The sequence below is a fragment of the Oncorhynchus gorbuscha genome, linkage group LG25 (assembly GCF_021184085.1).
Source record: "Oncorhynchus gorbuscha isolate QuinsamMale2020 ecotype Even-year linkage group LG25, OgorEven_v1.0, whole genome shotgun sequence".
Lineage (NCBI taxonomy): Eukaryota > Metazoa > Chordata > Actinopteri > Salmoniformes > Salmonidae > Oncorhynchus > Oncorhynchus gorbuscha.
The window spans coordinates 27,997,956-28,021,129 of NC_060197.1; the positions used below are offsets into that span (position 1 = coordinate 27,997,956).

Sequence of the window (23,174 nt, forward strand, 5' to 3'; positions counted from 1 at the left end):
CTATCAGAAGCTTCTAAAGCCGTGACATCATTTTCTTGTCATGTTTTGTCTTATTTTGTCTTGTCATTTTGCTTTTCCCTCTGTTTGTTTTCCCCCTGCTGGTCTTTTTAGGTTCGTTCCCCTCTTTCTCTCTTCCTCCCTCTCTCTCTTCTCTCTATCGCTCCGTTCCTGCTCCCAGCTGTTCCTATTCCCCTAATCAATCATTTAGTCTTCCCACACCTGTTCCCTATCTTTCCCCCTGATTAGAGTCCCTATTTCTCCCCTTGTTTTCCGTTTCTGCCCTGTCGGATCCTTGTCTATTGTTCACCGTGCTGTGTCTGTGTATCGCCCTGTCGTGTCGTGTTTCCCTCAGATGCTGCGTGGTGAGCAGGTGTCTGAGTCTGCTACGTTCAAGTGCCTTCCCGAGGCAACCTGCAGTTATGATCGAGTCTCCAGTCGGTTCTCGTCATTACGAGTGGAATTATGCTTTATGATTGTAGATTTACTTTACTGGATTAAAGACTCTGTTTTCGCCAAGTCGCTTTTGGGTCCTCATTCACCTGCATAACAGAAGGATCCGACCAAGAATGGACCCAGCGACTATGGATTCTCTCTACTCTACTCTCGAGTTCCAGGGAGCGATGCTCGGCAGACACGAGCAGGAATTGTCTGCTGCTCGGCATGCCGTTGAGACCCTGGCCGCTCAGGTCTCCGACCTCTCAGGACAGTATCAGAGTCTTCGTCTCGTGTCACCAGCTACTTCCGGTTCTTCCGAGCCTCCGGAACCTAGGGTTAATAACCCACCATGTTATTCTGGGCAGCCCACTGAGTGCCGCTCCTTTCTCACCCAGTGTGATATAGTGTTCTCTCTCCAACCCAACACATACTCAAGAGAGAGAGCTCGGATTGCCTACGTCATATCACTCCTTACTGGTCGGGCTCGGCAGTGGGGCACAGCTATCTGGGAGGCAAGCGCTGAGTGTACTAACAATTATCTGAACTTTAAAGAGGAGATGATAAGGGTTTTTGATCGCTCAGTTTTTGGGAAAGAAGCTTCCTGGTCCCTGTCTTCCCTATGTCAAGGTAATCGATCCATAACGGATTACTCTATAGAGTTTCGCACTCTTGCTGCCTCCAGTAACTGGAACGAGCAGGCGTTGCTCGCTCGTTTTCTGGAGGGACTCCACGCTAAGGTTAAGGATGAGATTCTCTCTCGGGAGGTTCCATCCAGCGTGGATTCTTTGATTGAACTCGCTATTCGCATTGAACGACGGGTAGATCTTCGTCACCGAGCTCATAGAAGAGAGCTCGCGTTAACTGTGTCTCCCCTCTCTCCGACACTACCATCTTTCCCCACTGACTCTGGTGTTGAGCCCATGCAGCTGGGGGGTATTCGCATCTCGACTAAGGAGAGGGAACGGAGAATCACCAACCGCCTCTGTCTCTATTGCGGTTCCGCTGGTCATTTTGTCATTTCATGTCCAGTTAAAGGCCAGAGCTCATCAGTAAGCGGAGGGCGACTGATAAGCGCTACTAGACGGTCCTCTCCGTCAAGTACCTGTACTACCTTACCGGTCCATCTACGCTGGACCGGATCGGCAGCTTCCTGCAGTGCATTAATAGACTCTGGGGCGGAGGGCTGTTTTATGGACGAAGCCTGGGCTCGGGAACATGACATTCCTCTCAGACAGTTAGGGAGCCCACGGTCATGTTTGCCTTGGATGGTAGTCCTCTCCCCAGTATATTATATGAAACACTACCTTTAACCCTCACTGTATCTGGTAACCATAGTGAGACCATTTCTTTTTTGATTTTTTGTTCACCTTTTACACCTGTTGTTTTGGGTCATCCCTGGCTAGTGTGTCATAATCCTTCTTTTGATTGGTCTAGTAATTCTATCCTTTCCTGGAACGTTTCTTGTCATGTGAAGTGTTTAATGTCTGCTATTTCTCCTGTTTGTTCTGTCCCCTCTTCTCAGGAGGAACCTGGTGATTTGACAGGAGTGCCGGAGGAATATCATGGTCTGCGCACGGTCTTCAGTCGGTCCAGAACCAACTCCCTTCCTCCTCACCGGTCGTATGATTGTTGTTCTGATCTCTTCAAGAAGCGTTTTGCATCCGCTCCTATCCTTGTTGCACCTGACGTCACTAAACAGTTTATTGTTGAGGTTGACGCGTCGGGGGTGGGCGTGGGAGCCATTCTGTCCCAGCGCTCCGATACTGACGATGGGGTCCACCCTTGTGCGTATTTTTCTCATCGCCTGTCACCGTCGGAACGTAACTATGATGTGGCTAACCGCGAACTGCTCGCCATCCGTTTAGCCCTAGGCAAATGGCGACAGTGGTTGGAGGGGGCGACCGTTCCTTTTGTCGTTTGGACTGACCAAAAGAACCTTGAGTACATCCGTTCTGCCAAACGACTGAATGCGCGTCATGCTCTTTGGGCGTTGTTTTTCGCTCGTTTCGAGTTCGTTCTTTCTTATTGCCCGGGTACTAAGAACACCAAGCCTCATGCTTTATCCCGTCTCTTTAGTTCTTCTGTGGCTTCTACCGATCCCGAGGGGATCCTTCCTGTTGGGCGTGTTGTCGGGTTGACTGTCTGGGGAATTGAGAGACAGGTTAAGCAAGCACTCACGCACACTGCGTCGCCGCGCGCTTGTCCTAGTAACCTTCTTTTCGTTCCTGTTTCTACTCGTCTGGCTGTTCTTCAGTGGGCTCACTCTGCCAAGTTAGCTGGCCATCCCGGCGTTCGGGGTACGCTTGCTTCTATTCGCCAGCGGTTTTGGTGGCCTACTCAGGAGCGTGACACGCGCCGTTTCGTGGCTGCGTGTTCAGACTGCGCGCAGAAGAAGTCTGGTAATTTTTTTCTGCTTCTGCTCCTGGTCTTGCTGGGTCTCAGTCTGTTCCCTGCCATCGCATCTCTCCTGTTCTTGTTCCTGCCCTTGCTGTGTCTCAGTCTGTCCCTAGTTGTTACTCTCCTGGCCTGTTTGGTCCTGTTTGCTCTAAAGCTTTCAGTTCTCTACCCGTGTCTCATTTTTTTTTTTTTTAGAGTAGTACCCTAGTTTCCCTTTTTATCGTTTTTCGTTACGGTCCTGAGGAGAGGAGTTGGGTTCTTTCTCGGGACGTGCTGGACCGTTTGTGATCTATGATTTCCTCCGTTGCCGCCAGTGTTCCTCCTCGAGAGCGCCAGGAGGCGCTCGGTGAGTGGGGGTACTGTCATGTTTTGTCTTATTTTGTCTTGTCATTTTGCTTTTCCCTCTGTTCGTTTTCCCCTGCTGGTCTTTTTAGGTTCGTTCCCCTCTTTCTCTCTTCCTCCCTCTCTCTCTTCTCTCTATCGCTCCGTTCCTGCTCCCAGCTGTTCCTATTCCCCTAATCAATCATTTAGTCTTCCCACACCTGTTCCCTATCTTTCCCCCTGATTAGAGTCCCTATTTCTCCCCTTGTTTTCCGTTTCTGCCCTGTCGGATCCTTGTCTATTGTTCACCGTGCTGTGTCTGTGTATCGCCCTGTCGTGTCGTGTTTCCCTCAGATGCTGCGTGGTGAGCAGGTGTCTGAGTCTGCTACGTTCAAGTGCCTTCCCGAGGCAACCTGCAGTTATGATCGAGTCTCCAGTCGGTTCTCGTCATTACGAGTGGAATTATGCTTTATGATTGTAGATTTACTTTACTGGATTAAAGACTCTGTTTTCGCCAAGTCGCTTTTGGGTCCTCATTCACCTGCATAACATTTCTGGAGTTTACAAGCAGGTTTAAAGGCACAGTCAACTTAGTGTAGGTAAACTTCTGACCAACTGGAATTGTGCTACAGTGAATTATAAATTAAATAATCTGCCTGTAAACAGTTGTTTCAAAAAATGACTTGTGTCATGCACAAAGTAGATGTCCTAACCGACTAGCCCAAACTATAGTTTGTTATCAAGAAATTTGTGGAGTTGTTGAAAAACAAGTTTTAATGACTCCAACCTAAGTGTATGTAAACTTCCCACTTCAACTGTACATCATAACCCGAGGGGGGTCTAAATTGTTGTTCAAATGTTGCACATAACATTTTTTAGTACCTAGATATTGTGTTATATGTTAAAATGTCTAATAAACAACTACATTGTATACATTAATAATATTGTTTGGTCAGAAATATATACATATAATAATAATGAAGTTTACCTGCACCTGTATGCAGACGATACAGTTGTGTACTCTATCGTCCACCCTGCTGGTCATGCTCTATCTGAACTACAGCATGCTTCCATTGTCACGTTCTGACCTTTGATTTGTCTTTGTTTTAGGATGGTCAGGGCGTGAGTTGGTTGGGTTGTCTATGTTCCGTTTTCTATGTTGTGTTGGCGTTTGGCCTGGTATGGTTAGTTGTCTCTGAAAAGAGAATCATACTCAGGTAGCCTTTTCCCACTTGTGTTTCGTGGGTGTTTATTTTCCGTGTCAGTGTTTTGTTCCACGCGGAAGTGTTTCGGTTTTGTTGTTTCACGTTGTTGTTTATTGTTTTGTTCAGTGTTCTGTATTCTTATTAAAAACCAAGATGAACACTTACCACGCTGCGTGTTGGTCCGATCCTTGCTACTCCTCCTCAGAAGAGGAAGAGGAAAACCGTTACATCCATTATTTTGCAGAAAACCTTTATTGACCTTAAATTATTATTGAATACGTGTAAAACTAAGTATATGTTGTTTTCTAGAGTGCACCAAAATATTGTAATGATTGAAGTGTATGAGCGTACCTAGTATGGTGTATCAGTATAGACGTTAAGTTTACTTTTTAAAACATCGTACACCTGGCGATCATGTCAGCGTGCATTGCGCCCGGCCTGCCACAGGAGTCGCTAGAGCGTGATGGGACAAGAACATCCCTGCAGGCCAAACCCTCCCCTAAAAAGGACAGCACTGGGCCAATTGTGGATAACTTCAAGGCACGCTTTGATGACTTCACTGTTGGAAGAGAACTGCTGCTGCTCATCCAGAACCCCTTCTTGGTCACAAATGTGAGAAAGTTGTCAGGAGAAGCAAAACAGATCTTCAGATGGGTAGATGCTGCGTCACTGAAATATAACATGTTTTCTAAGTCGTAGACGACTACATTTGTTACTATGCTGTACCAAAGCGCCGAAAAAGGAAGATATCCATCCGGACCTTTGCCACCTAGGAAATTTGTGTCACTGGACCCTCTCAATTAGTAGTCGAGTACCGCTGCACTACACTGTCTGTCCCTGCATGTCTGATAGCCTATCCAGTGCATAGCCTACATACCTCACTGTCAGACTGTTTTTGATATTTGTCTCAGAAGAGCATACACATTTTAAATATTCGTCCATGCACATTTATGCCCATGAATTGGCCCTTTGATATTACAATGTCCTTGAACGTGTTCGTAATTCTAATATTTTATTATTGTTGTTGTATTGTCAAGGATTGTTTAGTGGCACAAAATGAACACAGTTATTAATCATTTCTCTTGTCACTGATTTAAAACGAAGCATTTCTCCACTTCTATATCCCTTAGATTTACTGTATGTCGAAAGCTACGTGTTACTGATGCTTAAAAGCTCATCTTTCATGCATTAGGTGTTAGCCTAGTCCTTTTGCATCTAATGGAATGCTTGATAAGATATCACTTAAGATCTGCACAGGCTCGGTATGAAGGTCCTTTTGCATCTAATGGAATGCTTGATAAGATATCAGGTAAGATCTGCACAGGCTCGGTATGAAGGTCCTTTTGCATCTAATGGAATGCTTGATAAGATATCAGGTAAGATCTGCACAGGCTCAGTATGAAGGTCCTTTTGCATCTAATGGAATGCTTGATAAGATATCAGGTAAGATCTGCACAGGCTCAGTATGAAGGTCCTTTTGCATCTAATGGAATGCTTGATAAGATATCAGGTAAGATCTGCACAGGCTCAGTATGAAGGTCCTTTTGCATCTAATGGAATGCTTGATAAGATATCAGGTAAGATCTGCACAGGCTCAGTATGAAGGTCCTTTTGCATCTAATGGAATGCTTGATAAGATATCAGGTAAGATCTGCACAGGCTCGGTATGAAGGTCCTTTTGCATCTAATGGAATGCTTGATAAGATATCAGGTAAGATCTGCACAGGCTCAGTATGAAGGTCCTTTTGAGTTGAAGGGTTTTGTTTTACCAGTAAAATACTATATTATTGGGTAGATGTTTGCTACTGGTATAAACATTTTCTTCCTCCTTATATTATTCTGATCTCAAAACTCTGTGTCCCGAAATGAAGACATCCGTCTGATTTCCATTATTGTTAATGGAGCACAAAAACATCAATATCGAACAGATGAAGTTTGTTACTTTTTCCGGTAGTTTATTACATTACATGATGATGCACATAAGCAACATGATAATAATGATGAGATGATATAGAAATCATAATTAACATAAAGCTCTGAGTCTACACACTTTGAAACTCGCTTTGTATAATATCTAAGATTATAATATAAGATGGTAAAATAAAACATTATGCTTCACATGAAGCACTGCACACAAACTCTCATTGTACAATATATGAAGAAGAAATGTGTATGTGGAGCAACCTACGTGTTCTGTTGGAGACAATGTAAGCAGAGTTTACAGTATGCAGTGAATAAGAGGTATCTTATTTTTCAGTTTCTATTCCAGGTGGGTATAGAGGTCTGCCTGGGGGCAACACCAGCAGAGCAGGCTATGAAATATGAGCTGGTCTCCAAGCACTCCTCCGTGAGCTTAAGGCACACAAAGCAGAACTCTTTATTGCACCTTGGACAGAGAATATTCTTACAACCAGTCTTGTCGTGTTCCACTCGTTGGCCACAGGTGGGACAAGCGCGAATGGAGGGGCAGTCGGTGACACCTGCCACCTGAGGGAGAGACGTGGTTTCGCAGTTCTTCAGCAGTTCCAGGTCCTGGTTGATACAGCCAACGTTGTCACAGCGGTCAGAGCGTGGCGCGGGACCTTTCCACTGCTTCAGGCACTGCCAGCAGAACTCATACCTCTGACCTTTGTCTGCAGTGCACACTGTGCAGAGGACACTGAGGTTGGTGAGGTCCTCTCTCTCTACAAAGGTTTCGCAGACAGGGCACTGTTATAAAAGAGGGTAGGGTAAGAGGGGGAGATTAGAAAATCCTATTACTGTCTGCATGCAGAGATTCATGATGATATAGCTGAACATGTGCAATTACTTTTTTTGGATAACACAGTAAAGAATCTCTGACCAAACCTATGTACTGTAGTTAAAACTTCTTATGGCTGGGGGACAGTATTGAGTAGCTTGGATGAATAAGGTGCCCAAAGTAAACGGCCTGCTCCTCAGTCTCAGTTGCTAATATATGCATATTATTATTAGTATTGGCTAGAAAACACTCTGAAGTTTCTAAAACTGTTTGAATGATGTCTGTGAGTATAACAGAACTCATTTGGCAGGCAACAACCTGAGGCGAAATCAAAACAGGAAGTGAGAAATCTGAGGTTGGTATGTACTCAACACAGTTCTCATTGAAATCCACTTGAGATATTAATGAAGTTGCACTTCCTAGGGCTTCCACCAGATGTAAACCGTCTATAGAAATTTGAATGAGGCTTCTACTGTGTTGTGGGACTGAATGACAGCAGAATGAATCAGGTGTCTGGCAGTCAGCCATTTTCTGGTCACGCACATTTCACATGATAGCGACCTGCGTTCCATGGATCCTGAAGACACAAAGGAATACTCCGGTTGGAACTTTATTGAAGATTAATGATAAAAACATCCTAATGATTGATTCAGTACTTAGTTTGAAATGTTTCTTTGACCTGTAATATAACTTTTTGAAGTTTTTGTCTGACGTAACGCTGACCAGAACGAGCGTTTGGATATGTATACCAAACGCGCTAACAAAAGTAGCTAATTGGACATAAATAACGGACATTATCGAACAAATCAAGCATTTATTGTGGACCTGGGATTCATTGGAGTGCATTCTGATGAAGATCATCAAAGGTAAGGTAATATTTAGCATGTAATTTATGGTTTATGTTGACTACAACATGGTGGCTATTTTGACTTGATTGTTCTGAGCGCCGTCTCCGATTATTGAATGGTTTGCTTTTTCTGTAAAGTTTTTTTTAAATCTGACGCAGCAGTTGCATTAAGGACAGGTATATCTATAATTCCATGTGTATAACTTGTATTATCATCTCCATTTATGATGAGTATTTCTGTTGAATCGATGTGGCTATGCAAAATCACTGGATGTTTTTGGAACTAGTGAATGTAACGTGCCAATGTAAACTCTGATTTCTTTTTATATAAATATGAACTTTATCAAACAAAGCATGCATGTATTGTGTAACATGAAGTCCTATGAGAGTCATCTGATGAAGATCATCAAAGGTTAGTGATTCAGTTTATCTCTATTTGTGTTTTTTGTGTCTCCTCTCTTTGGCTGGGAAAATGGCTGTGTTTTTCTGTGGCTTGGTGGTGACCTAACATAATCGTTTGTGGTGCTTTCACCGTAAATCCTATTTGAAATCGGACACTGTGGTGGGATTAACAACAAGAAAACCTTTAAAACGATATAAGATACATGTATGTTTGAGGAACTTTTATTATGAGATTTATGTTGTTTTGAATTTGGCGCCCTGCACTTTCACTGGCTGTTGTCATATCATCCTGTGAACGGGATTGCAGCCCAAAGAGGTTTTAAGAGGTGATCTTGTTATGCAGGTGAATGAGGACCCAAAAGCGACTTGGCGAAAACAGAGTCTTTAATCCAGTAAAGGAAATATGCAATACTCCTAGACAAATCGGAGCGGTAAATAAAGCATAAAAAACAATTCCACTCGTAATGACGAGAACAGACTGGAGACTCGATCATAAACTGTAGGTTGCCTCGGGAAGGCACTTGACCGTAGCAGACTCAGACACCTGCTCACCACGCAGCATCTGAGGGAAACACGACACGACAGGGCGATACAAAGACACAGCACGGTGAACAATATACAAGGATCCGACAGGACAGAAACGGAAAACAAGGGGAGAAATAGGGACTCTAATCAGGGGAAAAGATAGGGAACAGGTGTGGAAGACTAAATGATTGATTAGGGGAATAGGAACAGCTGGGAGCAGGAACGGAACGATAGAGAGAAGAGAGAGAGGGAGGGAGAGAGAAAAAAGGGAACGAACCTAAAAAGACCAGCAGGGGGAAAACGAACAGAAGGAAAAGCAAAATGACAAGACAATATAAGACAAAACATGACAGATCTGTCCCCACCCACCTGTTCATAGCTCTGTAGTTGTATGTATATTATGCTTTATTATTACTGCCACTCCATTAAAGCCATTAGATGCAGTTTATCACAGTGCCCTGCACTTTATTACGGGCAAAAAGTTTAGTACTCATCACTGCATTCTCTACCAGAAAGTTGGTTGGCCCACTGATACATTGGTTGATACATTGCTATCTTTTCATTTATAAAGCCCGTTTACAAAATGTCCCAATGTACCTAACATCTTTACTAAACTTTAGACATACGAGTTACCATACCCGGTCTCTGGGATGGTTAATGCTGTAAATTCCTTTGGTCTCAACTGAGTTAGGTAAATCAGCCTTTAGTTTTCTTGCACCTTATTTGTGGAACAATTTTCTAAATGTCCTTACCGCACAAACGTGAGATGTCTGAGTTTGGTGTGGAGTCTGAAGTCAGAGATTGCTGAGTTTTGGAAAATGAAAACTCGACTGCAAGATAAAGAATGGTTGGCTGATTTTGCCTTCACCGTGGACATCATGTCCCTCATGAATGAACTGAATTCCAAACTACAAGGGAAGGGCCTTTTTGCTCATCAGATGTACAGCCTTGTCAAAGCCTTCAAGGGAAAATGACTCGTCCTGACCCGCCAAGTAGAAGCCCACAATCTCACCCACCTTCCGACACTACTAGTCTGTTCCTTATCAGATGACCAGTGGGAGAAGTTTACATCGCTGCTGTGTGCTTTGAACGGTGAGTTTCCTCGTCGTTTTGAGGATTTCAAAGTGTTGGAAAATGACATGCTTTAAGTTTCATCTCCTTTCACCTTCAATGTGGATAACGCTCCCACAGACCTGCAATTTGATCTTATCGATCTTCAGTCTGGTGCAGTGATTGGAGAACTATTCAAAATAATGTCACTGACGAGGTTCTATGCATATCTCGATGAACAAAACTTTCCCATGATTAGGAGTCCTGCTCAGATGATGTTTGTACTGTTTGGGTCAACCTATGTATGTGAACAGACATTTTCAGTGATGAAATATAATAAGTCAAGGCAAAGATCATCTCTTACTGACTCGTACCTCTCAGCAGTCCTGTGCATAACGACATCAGAAACTATACCTGACTTCACTGCTCTAGTCAATGCCCATTGAGTTGTTTAAATGTAATGTTGAGCTCTCTCTCTTTCTTGTGTTTTTGTGCACACCCGTTAACAAGAGTTCTGTCCGTGGTGCTGAATGCACAGTGTACTTTTCACTCAGTGTAGTTCATTGCATGTTTAATAATGAAAATACCTACCAAAAGGAGAACGTGGAGGTGGTTCATTTCTGTGCATGTTAAAAAAGTAAAATAAGTAGCATATCTGGATGTGATTTACAGTAGATATATCTGTCAACATAGTCATACACATGATGTATAATCCTGTAATATGATTCTGGCCCGCAATGGCCAAAATATATTGTTATGTGGCCCTCCATGGAGAATAATTGCCCAGGCCTGTTCTAGGTTCAGAAAGCTGATTGAGGACCTTATTACTGATGAATGTGTTTCTTTCTTTCTGCTTGCATTATGTTTTTATATTGATGTGTGTATTTTCTGTCATTTATGTAATTCAGGGCTTATCTGTAAAAAGAGACCTTGGTCTCAGTATGACTCCCTGATAAAATATAGGTATAATAAATAAAATAATAATAATAATCTATACAGAAGTTTTTTTTTAAAAGCTTGCAAATAAATCATTTGAACAATGAGACATACACTCACTGATTTGTATTCACAGTATGTGGCAGCAGCCAAAGCTGCCATGGTCTTCTCAAAGTGCTCCATCTCCTCAGTGGTCAGAACAGCCAGCCTACGTACCTCCTGGTAAGACCACTCAGCACCACACTTCACAAAGGTGCCATCCTCAAGTGCAGGGCACAAAAACTTGAACTGACTCTAGGAGGACAAAGAAGAAAAGTTTTCAAGGAAAATGGAGGGACATTCGATATCAAAATAGTGCAATATATTTAATATGCATGATGTAATTCATATTAAAATATATAATTTGTTCGATTAATATGGTTAGTTCGGCTCTATGTCCACCTATTTAATATTAATTTATGATAAATGATAGGCCCTATATACCCATTGATTCTTAAAGGGGCAGTGCATGTATTTTTTATTATTATGATTCCACACTATGAGGTCATAAGGACACTTATGCTACTTATCTAAACAATGGAAGGTGCACAATCCATGGCTACAAAGCTAGCTGGCTAGTTAGCTGTAGCTACATTGTAAGCTAGTTAAGACAAGTTAAGGCAAAAGGTAACTACACGAAACGTGGTTTATTATGTTCTGAAGCAATTTGGCTATCTTGTCTTGATTGTAGAAAATGAAGATGTTTTATGCAAAGGGGCCCTGACATGGAAAGTTTGAAGGGGGGGAGAGAGACAGCTATAGTATTTCTAGAGACGTTGGTTATGTAATTAATTTCCATACATGTTCCTTATTCCAGAGGAAGATTTGCATGGGGTTCATTTTTCTAAACTGCCCCCTGTAATTGTTTATTTTTTAAATTTTATTAAATTGAGTCTATGATGGAAACCTGGTGGTTTTTATTCTAGGCGTGAAGATATTTTAACATCATGTCTAGACGATAAAAGGCTACAATGATCACTCATGCTTGGCTGCCAAATGTATAGGTGTCTCCATAGGTCTAATATTTCAATTGAGGAAATGTGATCATAATCATTATTTTACCCATCCATGTCAGACATCCCACATAATGAAAAGGCCCCACATCTTGCTGATGTGAACCGCTGGGCAGCGTACTTGCACTTGGCTTGCGTTTATGGGTGAGAAAGTGAACTTGCCATTCCAAAAATGAGAATGTTCAACATCAATTAATTGGCACAAAACGTGTGTCAGACAAAAGCATTTATGCATTGCACAGGTGGTGGTTGCCTAAATTCACTGTAGTAGGTTTACTGATATATACTGAGTATACAAAACATTAAGGACACATGCTCTTTCCATGACATAGAGTACGTTTACATGCACAGAAGTGGCGGTCGGCTCATTTAAGAAGAGGGGAGACAATAAAATGTTTTATGAGCATGACCTTATTTCTATTAGAGCATATTGAATGACTGTCATTCATAGTCCATTAACCCAGCTCAATGTAACATCGACAGGTTTAGGCTACTACCTGATACTCAAAATGTTCCCTGTACCCATCATGAGGTTGCTACAACCTAGCCAATTGAATGAAAGTTTACAACACAGGTCGAGAGAAATTTGAGGAATCAAGGTGACAGACATTAGCCCTATTCGGACAGGATAACTTTTAATGGGGGAGCTCAGGTAATGTAATTATGTGCACGAGCACAAATGACCACATTTGTCATTTTAGTCCCATCTGAATCTGCCATGTCAGTCATCCCTGTGTTTTGAGGGATATTATAGAGTTTAACAGGTGCTGCACCCAGTTGGGGTAAGAACATGGGACCAAATTGACGCTTAAAACAAAGCGCTATGCACATAGCCTACAGATGAAAGATCTGTTTTGTTACATATCAACAGTCCTAGTGCCGTACTTCTCTTTAAAAAAAATGAATTGGACAATATTGTGCCAATGAATTGATAAATTGCGAAATATGTCAGTTCATTAAATGTCTGCATAGATTACAGTTCATGATTCTTATTGACAGGCATTCTTATTTTGACTTTCTCAACTGAAGGCCATTTGGTCAACATTAGACTACCCCGAGACACTTGAAATGTCATGTTTTGTCATTTATTATCTTGTCTTGTCCCTGTGCTTCCCATTCTATTCGTTTCCCTCTGCTGGTCTTATTAGGTTCTTTCCCTCTTTCTATCCCTCTCTCTCCCCCTCCCTCTCTCACTCTCTCGCTCTCTCTTCTCTCTATCGTTCCGTTCCTGCTCCCAGCTGTTCCTATTCCCCTAATCAATCATTTAGTCTTCCCACACCTGTTCCCGATCCTTTCCCCTGATTAGAGTCCCTATTTCTTCCTTTGTGTTCCGTTCCTGTCCTGTCGGTTCCTTGTCTAGAATTCACCGTGCTGTGTTTGTGTATCGCCCTGTCGTGTCGTGTTTTCCTCAGATGCTGCGTGGTGAGCAGGTGTCTGAGTCTGTCTGGTTCAAGTGCCTTCCCGAGGCAACCTGCTGTTCACCTGCTGTTCAAGATCGAGTCTCCAGTTTGTCCTCGTCATTTCGAGTGAAAGTTGTGTTTTTTGTTTGTATTTACTTTACTGGATTAAAGACTCTGTTTTCGCCAAGTCGCTTTTGGGTCCTCTTTCACCTGCATGACAGAAGGAACCGACCAAGGAATGGACCCAGCGACTTCAGACGCTCGTTACACTGCCGTCGAGATCCAAGGAGCCATGCTCGGCAGACACGAGCAGGAATTGTCTGCTGCTCGCCATGCCGTGGAGAACCTGGCCGCTCAGGTTTCCGACCTCTCTGGACAGTTCCAGAGTCTACGTCTCGTGCCACCTGTTACTTCCTGGCCTGCCGAGCCTCCAGAACCTAGGGTTAATAACCCACCTTGCTACTCCGGGCAGCCCACTGAGTGCCGCTCCTTTCTCACGCAGTGTGAGATTGTGTTCTCTCTCCAACCCAACACATACTCTAGAGAGAGAGCTCGGGTTGCTTACGTCATTTCACTCCTTACTGGCCGGGCTCGAGAATGGGGCACAGCTATCTGGGAGGCAAGGGCTGATTGCTCTAACAAGTTCCAGAACTTTAAAGAGGAGATGATTCGGGTTTTTGACCGTTCAGTTTTTGGTAGGGAGGCTTCTAGGGCCCTGGCTTCCTTATGCCAAGGTGAACGGTCCATAACGGATTATTCTATTGAGTTTTGCACTCTTGCTGCCTCTAGTGAGTGGAACGAGCCGGCGCTGCTCGCTCGTTTTCTGGAGGGACTCCACGCAGTGGTTAAGGATGAGATTCTCTCCCGGGAGGTTCCTTCAGATGTGGACTCTTTGATTGCTCTCGCCATCCGCATAGAACGACGGGTAGATCTTCGTCACCGGGCTCGTGGAAGAGAGCTCGCATCAACGGTGTTTCCCTGCTCCGCATCGCAACCATCTCCCTCCTCTGGCTCAGAGTCTGAGCCCATGCAGCTGGGAGGGATTCGCATCTCGACTAAGGAGAGGGAACGGAGGATCACCAACCGCCTGTGCCTCTATTGCGGTGTTGCTGGACATTTTGTTAATTCATGTCCAGTAAAAGCCAGAGCTCATCTGTAAGCGGAGGGCTACAGGTGAGCGCAACTACTCAAGTCTCTCCATCAAAATCCTGTACTACTTTGTCGGTCCATCTACGCTGGACCGGTTCGGGTGCTACATGTAGTGCCTTGATAGACTCTGGGGCTGAGGGTTGTTTCATGGACGAAGCATGGGTTCGGAAACATGACATTCCTTTCAGAGAGTTAGAGAAGCCTACGCCCATGTTCGCCTTAGATGGTAGTCATCTTCCCAGTATCAGATTTGAGACACTACCTTTAACCCTCACAGTATCTGGTAACCACAGTGAGACTATTTCTTTTTTGATTTTTCGTTCTCCGTTTACACCTGTTGTTTTGGGTCATCCCTGGCTAGTATGTCATAATCCTTCTATTAATTGGTCTAGTAATTCTATCCTATCCTGGAACGTTTCTTGTCATGTGAAGTGTTTAATGTCTGCCATCCCTCCCGTTTCTTCTGTCCCTACTTCTCAGGAGGAACCTGGCGATTTGACAGGAGTGCCGGAGGAATATCATGATCTGCGCACGGTCTTCAGTCGGTCCCGAGCCAACTCCCTTCCTCCTCACCGGTCGTATGATTGTAGTATTGATCTCCTTCCGGGGACCACTCCTCCTCGGGGTAGACTATACTCTCTGTCGGCTCCCGAACGTAAGGCTCTCGAGGATTATTTGTCTGTGTCTCTTGACGCCGGTACCATAGTGCCTTCTTCCTCTCCGGCCGGGGCGGGGTTCTTTTTGTTAAGAAGAAGGACGGTACTCTGCGCCCCTGCGTGGATTATCGAGGGCTGAATGACATAACGGTTAAGAATCGTTATCCGCTTCCCCTTATGTCATCAGCCTTCGAGATTCTGCAGGGAGCCAGGTGCTTTACTAAGTTGGACCTTCGTAACGCTTACCATCTCGTGCGCATCAGAGAGGGGGACGAGTGGAAAACGGCGTTTAACACTCCGTTAGGGCATTTTGAGTACCGGGTTCTGCCGTTTGGTCTCGCCAATGCGCCAGCTGTTTTTCAGGCATTAGTTAATGATGTTCTGAGAGACATGCTGAACATCTTTGTTTTTGTCTATCTTGACGATATCCTGATTTTTTCTCCGTCACTCGAGATTCATGTTCAGCACGTTCGACGTGTTCTACAGCGCCTTTTAGAGAATTGTCTCTACGTAAAGTCTGAGAAGTGCTCTTTTCATGTCTCCTCCGTTACTTTTCTCGGTTCCGTTATTTCCGCTGAAGGCATTCAGATGGATTCCGCTAAGGTCCAAGCTGTCAGTGATTGGCCCGTTCCAAGGTCACGTGTCGAGTTGCAGCGCTTTTTAGGTTTCGCTAATTTCTATCGGCGTTTCATTCGTAATTTCGGTCAAGTTGCTGCCCCTCTCACAGCTCTTACTTCTGTCAAGACGTGTTTTAAGTGGTCCGGTTCCGCCCAGGGAGCTTTTGATCTTCTAAAAGAACGTTTTACGTCCGCTCCTATCCTCGTTACTCCTGACGTCACTAGACAATTCATTGTCGAGGTTGACGCTTCAGAGGTAGGCGTGGGAGCCATTCTATCCCAGCGCTTCCAGTCTGACGATAAGGTTCATCCTTGCGCTTATTTTTCTCATCGCCTGTCGCCATCTGAGCGCAACTATGATGTGGGTAACCGTGAACTGCTCGCCATCCGCTTAGCCCTAGGCGAATGGCGACAGTGGTTGGAGGGGGCGACCGTTCCTTTTGTCGTTTGGACAGACCATAAGAACCTTGAGTACATCCGTTCTGCCAAACGACTTAATGCCCGTCAAGCTCGTTGGGCGTTGTTTTTCGCTCGTTTCGAGTTTGTGATTTCTTACCGTCCGGGTAGCAAGAACACCAAGCCTGATGCCTTATCCCGTCTGTTTAGTTCTTCTGTGGCTTCTACTGATCCCGAGGGGATTCTTCCTTATGGGCGTGTTGTCGGGTTAACAGTCTGGGGAATTGAAAGACAGGTTAAGCAAGCACTCACGCACACTGCGTCGCCGCGCGCTTGTCCTAGTAACCTCCTTTTCGTTCCTGTTTCCACTCGTCTGGCTGTTCTTCAGTGGGCTCACTCTGCCAAGTTAGCTGGTCATCCCGGTGTTCGAGGCACTCTTGCGTCTATTCGCCAGCGCTTTTGGTGGCCGACTCAGGAGCGTGACACGCGCCGTTTCGTGGCTGCTTGTTCGGACTGCGCGCAGACTAAGTCGGGTAACTCTCCTCCTGCCGGTCGTCTCAGACCGCTCCCCATTCCTTCTCGACCATGGTCTCACATCGCCCTAGACTTCATTACCGGTCTGCCTTTGTCTGCGGGGAAGACTGTGATTCTTACGGTTGTCGATAGGTTCTCTAAGGCGGCACATTTCATTCCCCTCGCTAAACTTCCTTCCGCTAAGGAGACGGCACAAATCATTATCGAGAATGTATTCAGAATTCATGGCCTCCCGTTAGACGCCGTTTCAGACAGAGGTCCGCAATTCACGTCACAGTTTTGGAGGGAGTTCTGTCGTTTGATTGGTGCGTCCGTCAGTCTCTCTTCCGGGTTTCATCCCCAGTCTAACGGTCAAGCAGAGAGGGCCAATCAGACGATTGGTCGCATACTACGCAGCCTTTCTTTCAGAAACCCTGCGTCTTGGGCAGAACAGCTCCCCTGGGCAGAATACGCTCACAATTCGCTTCCTTCGTCTGCTACCGGGTTATCTCCGTTTCAGAGTAGTCTGGGTTACCAGCCTCCTCTGTTCTCATCCCAGCTTGCCGAGTCCAGCGTTCCCTCCGCTCAAGCGTTTGTCCAACGTTGTGAGCGCACCTGGAGGAGGGTGAGGTCTGCACTTTGCCGTTACAGGGCACAGACTGTGAGAGCCGCCAATAAACGCAGGATTAAGAGTCCAAGGTATTGTTGCGGCCAGAGAGTGTGGCTTTCCACTCGCAACCTTCCTCTTACGACAGCTTCTCGTAAGTTGACTCCGCGGTTCATTGGTCCGTTCCGTGTCTCCCAGGTCGTCAATCCTGTCGCTGTGCGACTGCTTCTTCCGCGACATCTTCGTCGCGTCCATCCTGTCTTCCATGTCTCCTGTGTCAAGCCCTTTCTTCGCACCCCCGTTCGTCTTCCCTCCCCCCTCCCGTCCTTGTCGAGAGCGCACCTATTTACAAGGTACATAAGATCATGGACATGCGTTCTCGGGGACGGGGTCACCAATACTTAGTGGATTGGGAGGGTTACGGTCCTGAGGAGAGGAGTTGGGTTCCGTCTCGGGACGTGCTGGACCGTTCACTCATTGATGATTTCCTCCGTTGCCGCCAGGATTCCTCCTCGAGTGCGCCAGGAGGCGCTCGGTGAGTGGGGGTACTGTCATGTTTTGTCATTTATTATCTTGTCTTGTCCCTGTGCTTCCCATTCTATTCGTTTCCCTCTGCTGGTCTTATTAGGTTCTTTCCCTCTTTCTATCCCTCTCTCTCCCCCTCCCTCTCTCACTCTCTCGCTCTCTCTTCTCTCTATCGTTCCGTTCCTGCTCCCAGCTGTTCCTATTCCCCTAATCAATCATTTAGTCTTCCCACACCTGTTCCCGATCCTTTCCCCTGATTAGAGTCCCTATTTCTTCCTTTGTGTTCCGTTCCTGTCCTGTCGGTTCCTTGTCTAGAATTCACCGTGCTGTGTTTGTGTATCGCCCTGTCGTGTCGTGTTTTCCTCAGATGCTGCGTGGTGAGCAGGTGTCTGAGTCTGTCTGGTTCAAGTGCCTTCCCGAGGCAACCTGCTGTTCACCTGCTGTTCAAGATCGAGTCTCCAGTTTGTCCTCGTCATTTCGAGTGAAAGTTGTGTTTTTTGTTTGTATTTACTTTACTGGATTAAAGACTCTGTTTTCGCCAAGTCGCTTTTGGGTCCTCTTTCACCTGCATGACATGAAATACCTTCACGCCTAGAAGAGCCTCCAGGCTTCCGTCATAACGGTCAATTTTGAATGAAGGAAAAAGAAATATTACAGGGGCAGTTTAGTAAAACTAATCCCATCCGAATCTTGGTAAAACTGACATACTGTGGTAATTACATAACCGAAGTTCTATAGTAATACTAGTCCAGTGCGAATAGGGCTATTGACATATTCAATATCTCCTTGCACAAGTTTGCCTGCATCTAGCTGATCTGGGGTGTAATTATTAGTCCAAAAGTTGCAAATGATAGTTTCTATTGGGCAAACTCAGGTATGTTTATCCCTGTTTTCGTTCCGTTTGCTTCCATTTAAGAAACGTTTTTCAACAGAATCGGCAGAATGAATACATCCCCGATCACAAGCAAACACAGTTCAGTTTCATAGTAACCATATACAAACAGCATGATCATTTTGCTCATTGTATAATTCCTTCTTGCACCTACGCACTCTCCTCCTCTCACCTTTCCCTTCACTTGTGGACTTCAGTGCACAACACATGGTCTGTGACCAGGCAAAAAAAAAAACTTTCCAAGCTAAACCTTCGTATCATAACCGCTAACCGCTACACACAGCCTACATTGTTATCACCATATTAGCTAACGTCAAGTAAACATAGCTCCTAGAACTAACGCGTTAGTAAACATGCTACAATCATGTAGTACAGTGTACAGTTAGCAAGCAGTTTAGCAGTTACACCGGTGGGCTCCAGTGGCAATAAATTAATGAAACCAAAAGCTTTTGAATGATTCGGACACTTGAACACCTTAATTGGCATTCCAGCGGTGTATTTGATCTGCGCATGTGGTAGTGCTAGCCGAGCAAGCCTCCCACTTTAGTGCGAGTAAAGGGAATTCAGAACAACTGAATATATGTGGGTTTTAGAAGTAGTTTTCACATACAAACTTTATATGTTCGAACTCAGAATCAAATATGATTCCCAAAAATAACATGGTAGCTGAGGTAGAACGTTTATTTGATTGCTGATATTCTGCGTGTATCAGTGCCATCAGGCAGCTCGATTTAAGATGTGTCTTTGTAAACAGGATTATTGCAAAGCATGTAAACGTTGTAATCTAACTATTATATTAATCTGACTTTGCACAATAATCGCATTATTGTGTGCATGTAGCCATACTCATAGACTGGCCAGGTGAATCCAGGTGAAAGCTATGATCCCTTATTGAGGTCACTTATTAAATCCTCTTTAATCAGTGTAGATGAAGGGGAGGTGACAGGTTAAATAAGGATTTTTAAGCCTTGAGATTGTGTATGTGTGCCAAGACAAAAGATTCTAGTGTCTTTGAATAGGGTATGGTAGTAGGTGCCAGGCACACCGGTTTGTGCCAAGAACTGCAATGCCTCTGGGTTTTTCATGCTTAATCATTTGCCGTATGTATCAGGAATGGTCCACCACCCAAAGGACATCCAACCAACTTTACGCAACCATGGGAAGCATTGGAGTCAACATGGGCCAACATTCCTGTGGAACACTCTTAACACTTTGTAGAGTTCATGCCTTAAAGAATTGAGGCTGTTCTAAGGGAAAAGGGGGTGCAACTCAATATTAGGAAGGTGTTCCTAATGTTTTGTACACTCAGTATATGAGCTTAGTTCAACTGTCATGCTGATGCTATGCGTGGGCCATTGATAGGCTTTGAAGCCACCGGTTGGGCATATTGCCCAACCTCCATAGGAATTAACGGAATCCTACAGTATTTAAATTAAATGCTGTAGGACAAATTACAAGTATTTAAGTTTTTTCCCCCAGTAAAATTAGTACCAAAAATATATACTTTAAGGAAAATGTTTAGATATTCTTCTCTTTTTTGTTGTTAAACTCACATAATATAATTTAAAAGTAATGCATTAAGGTGTCTGTAATAAAATAAACGTGTCAAAAACAAATGTAAACAGTAATAAATGCATTTCTATAGTTTCCTAAATATTTTTTACAATTCAGGAGGAGTATCAAGATGGCTGCAAGGTGGCTTCAACACAGTGGCTCCTGTCAGTCATCCAGGGTTTATACACATCATTGGTTATACCCCATCAGAACCCCACATTTACGCTTGTTTTACTCTAATGTCTGTGAACAAAGTAAATGTAAATAAACACTGTACAGCCTCAGAACATGGTTAAAACTATAATTCTGATATCATGGTCATTCCTTTCATCCATAGCTCTGTTTATGAATTCGGGAAAGGTTTCATTTCTCCAGCCCAACCCCTCAGCTTTTTACCGAAACAGTGCAGGGGTGCCTGCTTTGTTATTATTTCAAATGCAGATTGCCCCTTCAAGGAATAGCGAGTAGGCCTACCTGGTCCAGTAGGCTGCGACACCATCCGGTCAGTGACTCCGGGGTTACCGCATGACCACAAGACATCTCTGCCTTCAGAGTCTCAGTGTCGTCATCTAGGGCTGAGAACAAAACGAGGAAATGTAATAATGAGAAGCTCTGGAAAACATGTTCAATGGTTGAAAAAATACCCAAGTGTCATACTTAAGTAAAAGTAAAGATACCTTAATAGAAAATGACTCGAGTAAAAGTGAAAGTCACCCAGTAAAATGAAACTTGAGTAAAAGTCTAAAAGTATTTCGTTTTAAATATACTTAAAGTATCAAAAGTAAATGTAATTGCTCAAATATACTTAAGTATCAAACGTTAAAGTATAAATAATTTCAAATTCCTTATATTAATTAAGCAAACCAGATGGCACGATTTACTTGTGGCACACGCCAACACTCAGACATAATTTACAAACGAAACATTTGTGTTTAGTGAGTCCGCCAGATCAAAGGCTAGTGAGTCCGCCAGATCAGAGGCAGTTGGGATGACCAGGGATGTTATCTTGATAAGTGCGTGAATTGGACCATTATCCATCCTGTCCTGCATTCAAAATGCAACGAGTAGCTACTTCTGGGTGTCAGGGAAAACGTATGGAGTAAAAAAGTACATTATCTTTAAGAATGTAGTGGAGTAAAAGTAAAAGATGTAAAATATATATATAAATAGTCAAGTAAAGTACAGATACCACAAACTACTTAAGTAGTACTTTAAAGTATTTTTACCTACGCACATTACACCACTGACTATGTTCCTCCAGGGGGCTAAGTAATAATGAATACCACATTTTTTCTTCTTTTATTTTACCTGGATAATGTTGGTTTATTGATTAAATGGATTGCTTACGATCTAAATCGTCTTGTCGGTTGACGAACTTGAGCGTGGTGTCTCCGGGGTCATATCGCTTTTCTTCCTCCTGCTGTTGGGTTGTCATCGTGTAGCTCTCTATCTTCACCGTCTTGTACAGTAATCCTACTTCTTCACACTCACCCGGGGGGACGATGATATAACCACCGGAGGCAGGTGTGCTCTCCCTTGAATGAATGCTGAGCCTGGACCGCGTTCACGGAATAACATGTCCCGCCGTGAGTAACTCTAAGCCCTTGTTTATCCCTTGGACTTGTTATTCAACACCAGAAGCTTTCACTTTCAAGTTTCAAGAAGACACGTGATATACGGTAGATGACGTTGACTGCATTCATTTGAGGATGTTCTCACAACATTTGCAGCGTTGTAATGCAGATAAACCTGTATCAGCTGGCGGATCTCAGTCACCACATGTATTGATTCAAACGTGTTTATTGTTCATTTAGTTTGATGGAATTCCCCTGAGATCCCAAGTCACTGTACCTACTTTCAGTTTAATTTCTGTACTCAAAAGTTAGGTGTGTTTATTATTTGTCATGTGCATCTGAGAAGGAGGAGCATTTTGCCTTCCTTATTCTCTCACATACAAACAGTTACACCAATTGACAGAAAAACTCGGACACCTGAGCAGCTCGCGCACATTCATAACCATGGGAAAGATCTACCAGGTCATCGTGATTGGATTCAGAGGGGAGAAAATGGTAATAGACGTGAGCAATACGGAAGAACAAATGAACAGTATGACAGTACTGCAACTGAAAAATAACATTTCTGAAAGACTCCCGGGGAACTCAGGTATTCATTCCACAGTGGAATCATTAATCATCAATCATTATGAGAGTTTCATTAAATGTAATTCGATTATTAACTCAATTAAATATTTCATTTCATTTCGGGGGTAATGGTTGAGCAGTGATTAAGGAAATTATATTAGTTATCAACTGTATTGACTAAAACATCTGACCTTTTTAGGGGACAATCTGGAGACCCTGCGACTGATCTTCACAAACAAGCAGCTGGAGGACTCATCCGTGCTCTCCTCATATGGGATCCAGAACCAGTCTGTCATTCAGCTAGTGATGAGGGTGCCTGGGGGATGGAGACATTGACGACTGGAGAGAAGAGCGAATCTCTGCCTGCATTTTGATGTCTTTTTAATACTGTAGTCTTGTTATATTAATCTCACTGCCAAACCACACGAAGGAACTGATGTTGATAAATGTATGGGCTCTTTTTTAAACAAAATATAAATAACATGTGGCCAGAAAGCATTTAGTTTATTCTCTGAACCTGCTACCAGAACTTCTCAATTCATTTTTATTTTATTTGTGACTTCACTGTATGGAAGTCTTCAACAACAACAATATTCAACAATAAATTAATGTTCTCCCAATTCTGGACTCTCTCTGACTCATTCATTTGGAAAAATAACAGTTACAGGCTCCATATTTAAATATTTTGGTTGACTATTTATTCATTTATTTTCGTCCATGCAGAGAATTAATGCAGAAACATAAAGTTGTCAGTGTGTCCAATTGTGATTAGAAACACTAGGTGGGCCGCCTGAAACCTTACTATAATAATTCA

General features: G+C 43.8%; 2 protein-coding genes across 2 annotated transcripts; one reads left to right on the forward strand and one right to left on the reverse strand.

The window, feature by feature from the left end:
* Positions 1-6,289: 6,289 nt before the first annotated feature.
* Positions 6,290-21,873, reverse strand: si:ch211-212k18.15 (probable E3 ubiquitin-protein ligase ARI5). The gene is made up of 4 exons (XM_046329076.1): positions 21,567-21,873; positions 20,694-20,794; positions 10,979-11,152; positions 6,290-7,067 (listed from the first exon to the last, which is right to left on the reverse strand). The coding sequence occupies exons 1-4, from the start codon at positions 21,652-21,654 to the stop codon at positions 6,612-6,614; spliced, it is 819 nt and encodes a 272-aa protein (XP_046185032.1). The 5' UTR covers positions 21,655-21,873; the 3' UTR covers positions 6,290-6,611.
* A 211-nt stretch (positions 21,874-22,084) lies between these two features.
* On the forward strand, positions 22,085-22,987 carry zgc:194655 (uncharacterized protein LOC794380 homolog). The gene is made up of 2 exons (XM_046329078.1): positions 22,085-22,382; positions 22,560-22,987. Exons 1-2 carry the CDS (start codon positions 22,238-22,240, stop codon positions 22,694-22,696), a joined length of 282 nt encoding a protein of 93 aa, XP_046185034.1. The 5' UTR covers positions 22,085-22,237; the 3' UTR covers positions 22,697-22,987.
* Positions 22,988-23,174: the final 187 nt, after the last annotated feature.